This window comes from Impatiens glandulifera, chromosome 4 (genome assembly GCF_907164915.1).
Source record: "Impatiens glandulifera chromosome 4, dImpGla2.1, whole genome shotgun sequence".
Taxonomy (NCBI): domain Eukaryota; kingdom Viridiplantae; phylum Streptophyta; class Magnoliopsida; order Ericales; family Balsaminaceae; genus Impatiens; species Impatiens glandulifera.
This window is the reverse complement of record NC_061865.1, coordinates 50,870,223-50,884,556: the sequence shown is the minus strand read 5'-3', so window position 1 is coordinate 50,884,556 and position 14,334 is coordinate 50,870,223. Positions and strand designations below refer to the sequence as shown.

Here is a 14,334-nt window from a genome sequence, read left to right as displayed (position 1 = left end):
TCCAAAATCTTCGTTCAAAACTTTATGTAGCCGACGACATGCCAATTTTGCGGGGCGTGTAAGGAATATATATACATATATATATATATATTTAAAAATAAAAGAAATAAATCAATCAAATAATATATAATTGATTTATTCAAATAATTTGTAATATTGTATTTCCTTCTTAAAAATATTTAATTCATTCTTATCATCTTTTATATATAAAAGGTAGGTTGATATCAATAATAAATTATTCAAAAATTTCAGAAGTTAATATGTATTATAATAGGAAAATGATTATGATAAAAAATTAATAATAAGTTTTTATGTAATTTTGTCAATTAAAAAAAAAATATTAATTATATAACAGCAATTTAGCACATGTTATGTTTTTAAAATAGTAAGACTTCCATTAAATGTCCAATGAGACATCCAAGTTATCTAGTATAACTGCACGGATGGAACAGGATACTAGTGGTCTTATTATGCATTTATTACAAAAACAAAACAAATAATAAATTACTTTAAGCAAATTATTTATAAACTAATTAATAAAATTAAAATTATTATTCTGATAAAAATAACATATAACTTGTAATGTTAATAGCATTGATCAAATTATTTCAATATATAAAGTAAACTAAATAAAAAATTATAAATATAAATATATTTATATAAGGTAAATATCTTCCTAATAAACTAACATTTATGTTAAGAAAAAAAATGGTCGGCTCCGAATTTAAATCCCAAGTGTCATATAAGTTATAATACATGTATCATTAGTCTTAATATATCATAGTAATATTTAATATGAATATTAATAGACTATTTTTATTTTAAATCGATTTGAATCATTCTGATCTAAACAATATTTGATCATCGATTATAGGGTCATACATACGGTTTTAAAATTATAAATCGGTCTATTAGCTAGGGTACGTAAGATATATGGTTTATTCAAATAACCGATGTTGCCATGATCTCTTACTCTCAAAACGTTTTTAGTTAGAATTTAACTTATGACAATTTAGTCTAACTTTTATCACTTGAATACCTTGATGGGTTATTAATAATTGAAATTATTGAGAATTTGAGTAATTGACCCATTGTGATAAAATTATTTAATTGGATGTAAGATAAATAATTTTCCTATAAATTAAGGTTCATGATGACCGGCATAGCCGGTAAAGCTTGTGATAGGCATAGAAGTTGGCCAAATGTCATAAATGAGATAGGGATTTTATTTAAAAAAATATTAATAGAGCTTAATTAAATGCATTTATATATATGAACAAGAGTTGAGGCACCATAATCTTATCCGGCCCTTTAGGAATTTGTAAATTCATGGATAGAAAAACCCTTAACCCTATGTGTAGGGTACAACACTTGTAAACAAATTGAAGGAAGGGTATAATAAATAAAAAGAAAGGGACATAGTTATAAGGAAATAATATACATGGGTTTTCAAGAAACCCTAATTCTTGATCTATTAGGGTTTGATTCTTACACATAACTAATGTAGTATTTCCATATCCCTCTTCTTTTTTTTGCCTTGTTTGTTTCGGTTATTCTAAAATTATATAGTGAAATCGTAAAGACCATAAACTAGAATCTACTTTTATTTTCTTTTTAAGATCAAACCTCGTTTACAAAGTGAATAGTTCAATATGTTCTTTTACTAAATCAAAAGTTTGTACAAGATTTACGAATTATTTAGTTTGTTTTAGAAGTCGAAAAATTGCGACTTCATCTACACGTTTAAAAATAAAGCGCTTAAACTATTTTGTCATGTTCTTTAAAATATGTATAATACTAGAAGAAAACATTTAAAAAAAGGTAAATTGCTCATTAGTCATCAATATTAAAAGTTTAAGTTATTGACATATTAAGTGTGAACTTACGGAAGGTTCTTTCAATAAATTTAAACACTAGCTTATATATAATTATTTTTTTTAGCTTATATATATAATATATATAAACAAGGATTTGTTCTTAACATTCAACATATTGTACATACAAAATATAATTTTAAACAAATTTCTAATGATAAAAATATTAGTATTATATTAAGTAAATTTGAGTAATCTTTTTATAATAAGTGATATCGATATTTTCATTATATGTGAAGTCACTAACCACATATGAATTTGTTTATTTAAAAAGTGATATTGAATTTCATATAAAAATAATAAAATTTCACTAGAATAATCCTAATAATAATATTTTTTAATTAAAATGAAAAAGAAAAAATAGAAGTGAATAGTTTATTATTATATAGTTTTTTTTATTGATATAATAATAAAATCAATAAATATAATAGCGCGTGAAAGATACTATCAAAAGCCGAGACTGAGCTTAGAAAAATAACCATCCAAATAATATATTTTTTTAAGAAAAGGGTAAACAACTATGTAGGTCCTTGAATTTATTTAATAAGTGAAATCCGACTCTTAAACTTAGCTTCTTTTACAATTAACATTTGAAAATTCTTTAAACCTTAAAACTTGTCATATAATATTCAATTATTATAACTTTCATTATTTCATTACTCTCTATGAAGTTTATCATTATATATAAAAACAATTAAAATGACGACATTATTTTTATTTATTCTTTATTTGAATTTAATTCTAGAAGCTGCTAATACAATTCATAATTGACACTTTTTAATATAAAAAATGTGACATTTAGATAACATAATTATTTTATTATTCTCTATTATATATATATATCAAATTAAAGATGTTTATTCTCTTATAAAGTTAGTATTATGTTAAGTAATGTTTTTTTAAAGTATTTTATATTGTTCATAATTTGGATGATGCTATATTTGTTATGTATTTAAAAAATTTAACGTTTTTTTTTATATATATTTTAAAATTAAGAGTATATAAATTTGAATATTAAAAAAAAAAAGGAAATCACGTTTAAAATGGGAATGACCTAATAAAAAGAAAGAAAATGGGGCATAAGAAAAGCGCGTTGTGTTCAAAGCACATGGAATGTGGGGCCCACGGCGTGATGTGTTAGTTACAAATAATTACTCAAATTTAAACTTATATTAATGGTGAGATGTAAGAACTTGACTTGTGCTTTTTTTAAAAAAATAAATATATAAAAATAATTTTATTTTTTCATAATAAATATTAAATAATGTGATGTGTACTTTCAACTAATTTAGTTTGTTTGTGACATTCTAATTTAATAATAAGTGACAACATATTTATTTTATTTTCAAAAAATAATATAAATACATTTAAGATGGGAAATTAAGGACAATAATACAACTCTTTTAAATTGGAATTTCATAACAGTAGGATGAGAATAAAAACATAAAGAAAAATTAATTACTTTTTTTAATTTTAAAAAATGAACAATTTTTAAAAATATTAACCATACTTTAACTTAATTAGTTTTTTAAGTAAGAATTGAACTTTTTAAATAATACCCTTATACTCAAGTTAATTTAACAAATTATATATATAAAAAATCAATTAATGTTAGATCACAATGATCTAATTATTTTTTCACATTGCCAATTAATAAGAAAAAATATATTTTTTTTAATTTGGTTAAAGATTTTTTTTTTGTTATATAATTTATTTCTTCTTTTAAATTTGTATAGTGATATTTTTAAATCATAATCTTATATAACCTTTTAACACAGTCATTTTAGTGTTATTCTTAACAACATAATTTTTTATTTATTTTAATGTAAGAAACTATCATGCATCACCTACCGTCATAACTGTTAACTGTAATTTTTTGAAAATAAAACATAAGATTAAACATTAATAAATATGCAATTCAATTGATTAAACAAATACTGACACAACCTTAACTGTATTAGAAGTACTTGTGTCTTAAGTTTTTAAGACCATTGACAAAACATCTCAATCGATGATCAAATCACAGGTTCTTTTCAAGCAAATGTGAGATTCAAAAGTAGCTAAGGTAAAGAAGAGACTAGTAGTATTATACTATTATGCAATAAACTTTTCAAATAAAAAATAAATTAAGAAAGGTTTGACCACCACTCAAAAGCTTCAAAGTTAGGCAGATAGATGTAGATACTACACTATTACTTTTCAGGCAAAACTCACTACATACATGACTCAATACAAGAACCACTAATTGTTTTATATTCAATTTCTATGTGCCTAACTTCCATATTAGAAAAAACAACAAAAATGCTAAGATATCACTAGAATGCCAAACTCCTCCATCACTAACATTATCGAGTTTTCATACCCCAAACAAGAAGTGCCAATACAAAAATCTGACATGGACCACACAACTTCAAATGATCCATGAACAAACAAAACAAAGAAAATGACAGACCAAATTAAATGTCTTGATGCTGCTGCTGGTTTCCATCTTACCCCCTATTGATTGCAAGCAAGTGGACAAAAATTATGTCAATATTATTATCATACAATTTCATATTAGGAAAATAAATATAAATGGTTTACAAGTTAAAGAGATTTTGCGGAGGAAGAAGATGTAGATTATATGTATTTGAAACATTGGCTCAATTTCGAAACATTTATTGTTTTTTGTTTTCAGTATTTGACAATGTTTCGAGTTACAAAAACAAAGATCTTTCTGTCTCCAAACATTCGACATACAGAACCGAGGATTAGAGGGGAGTAGATTAACTTTCCAATCAATATCCAAACAATACTATAAAAGTCTATCCTCAGTCACATGTATATATATATATACACAACATTAATCAATAATATTACCAATTGTGTACTCTATCTATATTCTAACTCTCATAGCCTTCTATTTTCAAGAACATTTCAAATCTTCATTGTCCTCGGTGAAGGTTTAAAAAACATTAAAATCAAAAGAAAGAAAACAAAGAGACTTTGATTCTACTTCGGGGTTTGATTATGTATTATGCCGAAAAACCAACAAGAGATTCTATTCCTGTATCGAATGGGTAAACAAACTTAGCACCAATAGCTTCTGATATTAGAGTTGACCACTACATTTGGAAGGTTTTCATTGGCTTTCAAAAACACATCCTTTTAGTTGCTTGCACTCGCCCTCCATTCCGGTCAAACGTGTAGAAATCCATGTTTCTTCATTCCACAGAGGATTTCTTATTAAACAAGAAAATAAATATACTGTCAAAATTTAAGCATTTTGAATCCCCTTCTACAATCGCTTTGCTAGGACCATCTTCAAACACTCCCTTGCGAAGATTTTGGAACCATTTTCTAATGTTGCATCATTATGAAATCTTCAAACATTATCTTTGGAATTGTTTCCGTGATATTTCCTTTGGACAAGAACGAATCTCGATCACAAACTAACATTTTCATCATTTTGTCTTTCTTCTTCTTGGGGAGTTTATGTTTTTCTACCTAAGAGAAGTAATGTCTTCTTTGAAGGAACATTTTCTTGACCCTTGACGGCTCTTGCAACTCTTTCAATGGACCACTATTACCTTTATGATATCATTTGCCATTTCATATTCTTCTAATCACATGATATTTATTCACAAGGATTCTAGATGTTGGAATAGAGTAGTTTGGTGATTAACTGTTCTCACATGTCTTCCACGGAAACTTATATTGTATTAAGCTCAATTTGCTTCTTGGTTTCCACAATGATTGTACCTTGCAATCTTAATCATTTCTTGGTTATCGAAGATGAATGACTTTTGGTAGAGACTAGAGTGGGGTGGTCATAATTTGTTGATACAGATCTATCGAATTCCACAAGTGGATAGACAATAGCTCTGATACAATTGTTACAAAGGAAACTTGGGATAGAACTAGAGACAACAAGAGGTGAGAGGGTGTATACTAACTTTCAATTCAATATACAACCATACAATTTCATGCATAATACTATAAAAGTCTATCCTCACATATTTTTTACAAAACCTTAATCAAGAATATCAATTGAATCTCCAACTAAGTGTTCCCTATTTATATCTTAACTAATAATTCGAGGACTACTTTGCATATTCTATCTTCAAGAACATTTCCCCTTTACTATACCTAACCCTAAGACATGTTTGTTGCATTCATTTGGCCAAGATGATACCATGCTCAGATTGAGAGGCCACATAATCTTGATTAAGTGTTCTGCCTCATTCAACTAAATGTTTACCGCAAACTCAAGAATTCAATAAATGAACTGATCCTATTAGACAACAGAGAAGTACACATACATACTTCCACCATTTGGTTATGCTCAAGCTAACCAACATACAATTTCTTCCATAGGTAGAAACTCAAATAATAAGTTTTGGAGTGTCAAGCTAGTTCTCCTTGATTAAAAAAAAAAGAAACTCAAATAATTATTTTTCAGGAAATCCTCTAGGAAAAATGAAAAAGACAATCCAAATAATAAAGAACTTTGAAGAACGAAAAGTCAAAATAAAGCATGAAAGAACAAAATGAGGAACTCATAGCCTAAAATAAGGCTTCTTAAGTAATTAAATGTGAATTGCTTCTTAAGTATTTAAATGTGAACTGATAATAAGGATTGCACTCTGTGAAGTGCCAATCTCCAGAAGTGTTTTATAAAAAAATGTTTAAAACTATATTTACATTCTATCTGATGACTCAATGTTTGAAAAACAAAAATTATTATGGAGTAGGGAAGTATTACGATAAAGAAGGATTAGGGCTAATGTCCTATGGTTTGAGTAGCTGTTAGTGGCGATTACAAATAGAATAGTATAAAGATTAGTTGTTGTCATGAAATTAATTGGTAGAAAACTCTTGTAGTGTTTCTATCTCTCCTTCCTCTCCCAATAATAATTCTCAAATGCTCCTAGATTGTTAAGAGTTTTTATCTTCCTCCTTCATTCTCATTCTAGTTCTATTGTTCACCATTCAATTCAAGGTAATCTTCCCTTCGTTCTCATTCTAGTTCTATTGTTTATCATTCAATTCAAGGTATTATTTGGTAATTGAGCTAGGTTAACTGTCAATTTCTAATTAACAGTATTTCAGAAAGTTCAGAGAGACTTAACAAAGCTAAAAAACACCATAATAAGACACATTATCACAGAACCAGATAGGGTCAGTTTTTAAGAACCATTCAACAAAAACTAATACTAAGTAGTTTTTTTACCAAGAAGCAATGCATATTATTGAAAAACAACCATATTAAACAGACAACTCACCTCAGATATTGCTTGGGTACATGAAAACCCTCACTCTATCCCCCTGATAATAGAAGGAATACAAATCAGTAAACCAGAATAATACCATTACAATATGATCTAAAAGATACGAAATTGTATTTACCATAGATTTGGGAGGAAGGTTAGACTTGAACTTAGCTCGAACAACTCCACTGTTACCATGAGGACGTGAGACCTTCCCCCAAATGCAAATGCAACGGTAGTGTGATCCGTTCTTCTTCACCTTGGCCTTGTATATATAGGCAATGCGTTTCCCTTGGTACCATGTCACTTCCTCTTTCGTGTTAACTCCCTCGATCTGTAACAATGAAGTGCTCGGATACTGATTTGACTTCGATCTAAAACCAATAAATACAACAGTCATGAAGACATTCAACTTAAGTATATTACGATTTCTAAAAGAGAGAGGATAATCAGTCGTACCTTTTGTATCCTAAAATCGTGCCTCGCACATAAAGCCTAAAACGAAATCAGTGTGAGTAAATCCACATCTTAAACACAGACAGAGAAATGGAAATGACAAGAGATTTCTACCTGATAGTTTCTCCTTGACGCCCCTTCACCATGGCTATTGCTGTGAAGATTCCTTCCAATGGCGAAAGAATGATAGAGAAGCTAAACCCTAATATGAAAGGCGGTTGTTGATCAATAAAGGCGGGACTAAAGGTGGGAAGAAAACAAGTTTACCCATATTTGCGGGTCGGGTCGGGTCGAATTAGATCGGGTGGTTTCGGGTTTAGTCGAACTATCAAACATTTTCATTCGAACATGACAATATAAGTTTTATTACTATTAAAGTATATATAACTAACAACATTAATAATCATCGTATACCTTATTATATGATAATTATAAACAAATAAATAAAATATATGCGTCATTAATTTAACTACTCTACTGAATTTTAGTGAATCTATAACTTTTTATTTTCTGTAAAAAAGAATATATAAATATTTTTAAAATTGTCTTTTGCTGAACTTTTGTAAATAATTTTTTTAATAATTCATTTATATTTGTTTATAACCTAATTATATTTTTCAATAAATGATTAAATAATATACACCTAAATTAGATTATAAGTTCAAAACATACTTATAACATTTTTAATTTTATTTTTATCCGTTTTAAATTTATGGGCGGGTCAACTCACAATCCAACCTAAATATCCATTTACTCTCACATATATATTCCAATTAACCACAGTTCTTGACCCAGAGACAATTTAAAAATTAAGAATCATTATTTTAAATGTAAAATGTTATTAGCTTGGTTGGTTAAAGTGTTGTACTTGTTATGTTAGGTTGCAAATTCGAAACATACTTATAACATTTTTAATTTTATTTTAAACTTTTTAAATTTATGGCGGGTCAACCCAAAATCCGACCCAAGTATTCATTTACTCTCACATATATATCCAAATTAATCACATCTCTCGACCCGACAATCCGAACACTTTAAAAATTAAGCAACATTATATATATATATATGTATATTAGTTAGTTAAAAAGTTGAATTTATATTGTTAAAATGTTCCGCGTTCATCTAATTTGGTGTTAAATTTAAAATATAAAGTGTTATTAGTCTAGTTGGTTAAATAAGTTGTACTTGTTTGGTTATGTTGCAAATTTGAAACATACATATAATATTTTTAATTTTATTTTTAACCGTTTTAAATTTATAGGCGGGTCAACCCACAATTTGACTGAAATATCATTTACTCTCATATATATATATATATATTCAAATTAACAAAAAAAAATTAAGCTACCACATTTCATTCCTCCCTCAACCTGTCAGTTCTGTATTTGTTTTTTCCATTCATTCTCTTTTCGGGAATCAATCATTTTCTAGGTAAGTTAAAATCTTTTGAATGATTGTGTAATAATATGTTTAGCTAATAATATGTTCTTGTTTATAACATTTTTTTTTTTTTATGATGTTTACTAATTTTTATATAAATTAATCTTTTTTAATTTAGACACATATTTTAAAGTTAGTTAAAAAATATTTGTTATGGGAAGGTTGAGGTGTTAATATATCTTCTATGTAATTATCAAAGTTAAATTATTAACATATATTTATGAATTAATGTATTAATAATAATTGAAATAATAAAATAATTTTAAATTATAAAAATTAATATTGTGAATAAAATTACTTATTCAATTTGATTTATATATTCAAGTTAAATAATTATAAATAAATAACTAACCTAATAAAAATTATGTTAAATAAAATAGAACAATAGACTCATTTTTTCATATAATTTATTTTTTTAATGTTTATATAATGTATTTAATTTTTATTTTTATAATTAAGTTAATTTTTATTTAATTTAGTAGGGTTGTTCCTTCACGTGTTACAATCTCTAAAGGTCGTTAGAGATTGCGCGAATAAATATGAACAACAAATCTAGATTCTAAAGATTGAGCGAATTCTCTAAACCCTTCACCCTCGACTGCACTAAAAGCTAATTTGTCTTTAAAAATCATTTTTGTCAAACACTTTCTAGAAGCTTCATAATTGTAGTGAGTGGTTTTCAAATGATCACCTCCAACACCTTTTTTGGTATCAAAACACAAAACAGTTTGTTTTGTCAATGAATTTCTAATGGGAGAATTTTTACATTGTGTCCTTAAATGATTCCACATATTACTTGTCCCATTAGTTTTGGAGGCACATGCATAATCTTTTCCACAATAGTTGCAAAGTGACCTAGGTGGATTTGAATCTACTAGCTTTGTAAAGTGATCCCAAACTTGAGATGCTTTTCTATTTGATTTAGGAATATTGATAGTATCAGATTCTTCTCTTTTCCTTTTACCAATAGTAGCTTCATTAGCTTCAATAGTAACTTGAGTATCACTAACTCCATTACTAGATCCATTAGTAACTTGAGTATTCCTAACTTCGTTAGGAACTTGAGTATTATGTTGAGATTGAAACTGAAGTTCTTGCTTATCCATTTAATATCAATCTACATTATAAATATACAATATATTTAAAATTTAAAATATGAATGATTATTGAATATTGATTATTCAATCTGCCAAATGAATACCTAATTGCTAATAGTTCACCAAATGAATACAAATTCCATCACAAGACACTAAAAGTAAGAAAAGTTAAACTTAATAAAACATACCAGGCTTGCCGAACTAATTGCAGATGTTAGAATTTAGATCGAGTTGTCAAACTATTGTAGTCTCTAATCTCTATTGAAATCGGTTGAACTATCATATATTGAAAGTGTAGAACACTTGCACTATATCATTAACTTCTCAGCAAAAAATAAAGATTTTTGAAGTTCAACTTATCAAAAGTTCAAAACATACCAGGCTTTCAACATAAATGATTAAAATTACAAATTTAAAATAAAATTATTGATTAAAATTATTTTATTTAAATTTATCATTGAGTTTATGATTTATAAAAAAAATTATATATAAAAATTAAAAGTATTAATCTTATTATAAATAATTTATGGTTTTAAAATATATATATATTTTTTAAATTAAACCATTAAGTTAGAATATAATCATAGTATTTAAATTAACAATTTTAATTTGGTCCACTGGTCCAGCATGTTCGGTGATACATTATTGGTTAGTTCATAAATAAATTTACTATTTAACTAATTAAAAAATAGAAAAAGGTTAATTTTATTATCAAATTTAACGGAATATTCACGTATATTACTGAACTAATTTTTGTTCGTTTATATCACTGTAGTTGAACTTAATATTCATCTATATCACTGGTTAACAAAAACATCCAAGGCCGTTAAATTTTCCGTTAAATGATGACAAATTTGATTGACATGTCATTCTTTTTAAATTAATATATATTATTTTTTATTTTATTTTTATTTATAATTTCTAAATAATAAATTTTTTATATTTTTAGAGACATTAATCAAACAATATATACATTTTGAGAGACAATAATAATAATTCACTTTTTTTATTAATATATTTTTAACATTTATTTTTATTAACGAATTTTATTATTTAAAAATGTAAACAAAAATAAATGTTGAAAATATATTAATTAAAAAAAATGAATTATTATTAATATTTCTCAAAATGTATAATTTATTTGATTAATATCTTTGAAAATGTAAATTAAGTTTTATTATTTAAAATAGTGAATAAAAATAAATATATAATATATATTAATTTTATAAAAAATGACATGTCAATCACACATATCATCATTTAACAGAAAACTTAACAGATTTGGATGTTTTTGTCTAGCAGTTATATAGGTGAACATTAAACTCAAGCACAATGATATAAACGAACAAAAATTAGTTCAGTGATATACGTGAATATTTCGTTATAGTTCGATGATAAAATTGACATTCTTCCTATTAAAAAATATTAAACTCAATTTTTTAATACACACGAAATTTTATGGTTATTTGTTACAAAGGCTTCATACAATTTGACTTGAAAAATTCAGTTTATTAAATAAGTTGAAAATTTGCAACTAATTTTTTTTTATAGTGCATGAAAATAAAAATAATATCAATTTCTAAAATAAAAAAAATATAAAATATGATTTTATTTCAAATTTAACAGTATGAAATTGAATTTTTCACTAAATTACAAATATGAAATTATAGCACAAACAATACCAACAACAAAACTTAACTTAACACAAAGAATTGAAAAAAACATTCATCCCAAAAAAGGTGACATTTTCCAATAATATTAGTCTCTTAACATTGGGGGAAATCTGATGGAGGAGGGGGCAGAGTAGTAGATGGTGTACCTCCATTTTCAACTTCAAAAGCCATAGCCAATCCCCATGGCAAATGAACATCCAAATGACAATGCATTATCCAAATTCCCGGATTATCTGCGGTGAATCTAACGACAGCCCAACCTCCGACGGGTACGCCAATCGTGTTACGAATTTGCGCGTTCACGAGGTTCATTTTGTTCGCATCTTTATCGCGGTTATAGTTTCCGAAACCTTGAGCCAAGACATGAAAATTAAATCCATGCAAATGTATGGGATGGTTCTCGATTCCAATCAATGCCGTGTTTTGCAAAACCATCTCGACCGTAGAATTGTACTTGAGCTTCTTTACCTTAGTTGACTTCGATGTGAACAAGATTGAGTTGTTGTTGCTGTTGTTTGGATTAGTGTAATCGAACACTAAAGGTGGATTGTTGGGAAAATCTCGTGTGTAGATTCCGTTCACATCGCGAAAGTGAGCCTCCAACATCGATAGTTTGCTAGGCAACACGAAAGATTCGTTGTTCATGCTCGCAGCCAATCGCTGCCCGGACGGGCCTCCGCAAGTTGCGTTGTTGCTACCGGTCCCGTTTCCACATGGAACCAAGCCCAAGTTTATGGTGATAAACATGTGTTCGTCAATGTTTTGTGGGACAGGCACCCAATGGGGTCCGTTAACGAGCCCGGTTAGGTTGCTTGAGAATTTGTATGCCGTGGGCGTGTCGTTGAAGGCGGGTAGAGGTGGCATGATTGGGGTTAACGAGGGTGTGGCGGTTTTATAGATGATGATACCGGTTGTGGTTGTGTTATCGAAAGGGACACCAGCAGCACTGGCGTAGGGTCGAGCCGCAATGTAGTAAGAGCCCGGTGCTTGGTCGGCTGATAGTAACACGTCGGTGGTTTGACCCGGGGCGATGACAACAACGTCGGTTATATATGGCTTGGTGTATGCTGCATCGACGGCTACAACCGTCATTTTATGGTTGGCTATCTTGAAAAATAGTTGGTTATTGAGTGCAGCGTTGATGATCCGAAGTAAATATGTTTTTCCTTTCTCGACGGTTAGCGTGTAGGTACCTGAAATCGTGTATAATTATTTGAACCATTATTTTATGAAAATATATAGAATTGTTGTGTTTACTCTTTTAAACATATAGTAACGCAATAATTTGTTAAATTGCGTGTTTACTATTTTATCTTAACAAAACATTAATAAATAAGTGTAATTTATTTTCTAGTAATTATTTATTTTTCCTTTGAATGTTACTTACTATTCTTAGAACATGGGTAAAGGTCACCGGGTCGTCCGTTAATTGTATAAGCATCAGAGTTGTTTGGGGCTCCTCCGCTAACAAGCGCTTGGTTCTCGACGTCAATAACATTAGCGTTCCACCACTCTCCTACAATTTATCGATTTACGATTATATATTCACAAAACATAAAATAATTTGATGTAAAAGTTCGATCAATTAGTAATTCCTTTACCTAGGACAATAGGGTATTCTCTATGAGGTTTAGGGAAGGGGTAAGTGTGCCCGATTCTAGGTCGTATTATTAGTGCGCCATAAACGGTGGCTCGAAGCCATTGAACGTGAGCATGCCACCAAAGAGTCCCTTCTTGACCGGTTATGTTGAACCGATAAGTGTAGCTATTACCGGGTCTTATTGGACATTGAGTCACGAAGTCGGGACCGTCAGACCAACCACTTAAACGTTGAAAAATCCCATGCCTGCAAAGGAAAAAAATAAAAATCAAGTGTCACTCTCACACAATTTACTATAATATTTGTGGTTAGTTGACATTTTAATATATACTTATGGACTAATTAATTGAAATTTATGTTATTGACATCTATTTCTAACTTAGAAGTTATCCAATCTAGTCACATTACATAATTGTTTTTTCTTCTTCATCCACTTTTTTAATATAAACTTTGAAGTTAAAAATAAAATGGTTAAGCCAATTGAAAGTTAGAGATAAATAAAGTATTAGGTACCAATGGATAGTGATGTTATATGGAGACTTGTTAACAACATGCACAACGAGTGTATCACCCTCATGAACCCTAATCGTTGGTCCCGGAAGACTTCCATTAACAACAGTTATCACTCGACTCTGGCAAAGTCGTTGAACGGTCAAGTTTTGCACCTGAAAAAATGTTATATTATAAAACACATATATTATATACTTGAATCTCAATTAAAACACTAAGGTACAAAGAAAGATTACATGAAAAGAATGTTCGACAATGGCAGCCGATGCGAGTGAGAAGAAAGCGATAAGAGATAAAACACATGCTTGCAATAACATTCGATTTGCCATGGCTAGAGAGAAATTAAGGTTTGATTGTGTGGTTTGCATGGAAATGTTTTCTATTTGGCTATGATTTATATAGAAAAACAAATAGACATATATTTTAATGTTTTAA

General features: G+C 28.2%; 3 protein-coding genes across 3 annotated transcripts; all 3 read right to left on the bottom strand.

Moving 5' to 3' along the window:
- Positions 1 to 4,186: 4,186 nt before the first annotated feature.
- On the bottom strand, positions 4,187 to 7,794 carry LOC124933547 (60S ribosomal protein L35a-3-like). Its single transcript, XM_047473961.1, has 5 exons — positions 7,694 to 7,794; positions 7,583 to 7,618; positions 7,263 to 7,497; positions 7,139 to 7,181; positions 4,187 to 4,370 (listed from the first exon to the last, which is right to left on the bottom strand). Exons 1-4 carry the CDS (start codon positions 7,723 to 7,725, stop codon positions 7,140 to 7,142), a joined length of 345 nt encoding a protein of 114 aa, XP_047329917.1. The 5' UTR covers positions 7,726 to 7,794; the 3' UTR covers positions 4,187 to 4,370; position 7,139.
- A 1,743-nt stretch (positions 7,795 to 9,537) lies between these two features.
- On the bottom strand, positions 9,538 to 10,125 carry LOC124935342. The gene has a single exon (XM_047475780.1). It carries the CDS (start codon positions 10,123 to 10,125, stop codon positions 9,538 to 9,540), a length of 588 nt encoding a protein of 195 aa, XP_047331736.1.
- Positions 10,126 to 11,882: 1,757 nt separating this feature from the next.
- Positions 11,883 to 14,228, bottom strand: LOC124936572 (laccase-7-like). Its single transcript, XM_047477080.1, has 5 exons — positions 14,136 to 14,228; positions 13,903 to 14,054; positions 13,391 to 13,635; positions 13,177 to 13,305; positions 11,883 to 12,982 (listed from the first exon to the last, which is right to left on the bottom strand). The coding sequence occupies exons 1-5, from the start codon at positions 14,226 to 14,228 to the stop codon at positions 11,883 to 11,885; spliced, it is 1,719 nt and encodes a 572-aa protein (XP_047333036.1).
- Between the last annotated feature and the right edge of the window lie 106 nt (positions 14,229 to 14,334).

Coding starts and splice junctions, on each gene's coding strand:
- LOC124933547 (XM_047473961.1), bottom strand. CDS start 7,725: ATGGTGAAGGGGCGTCAAGGAGAAACTATCAG. Junction 7,498..7,582: donor ACGATTTTAGGATACAAAAG/GTACGACTGATT, acceptor TATTGGTTTTAG/ATCGAAGTCAAATCAGTATC. Junction 7,182..7,262: donor ACCTTCCTCCCAAATCTATG/GTAAATACAATT, acceptor TTCTATTATCAG/GGGGATAGAGTGAGGGTTTT.
- LOC124935342 (XM_047475780.1), bottom strand. CDS start 10,125: ATGGATAAGCAAGAACTTCAGTTTCAATCTCAACATAATACTCAAGTT.
- LOC124936572 (XM_047477080.1), bottom strand. CDS start 14,228: ATGGCAAATCGAATGTTATTGCAAGCATGTGTTTTATCTCTTATCGCT. Junction 14,055..14,135: donor TTGTCGAACATTCTTTTCAT/GTAATCTTTCTT, acceptor ACATTTTTTCAG/GTGCAAAACTTGACCGTTCA. Junction 13,636..13,902: donor TATAACATCACTATCCATTG/GTACCTAATACT, acceptor TTTCCTTTGCAG/GCATGGGATTTTTCAACGTT.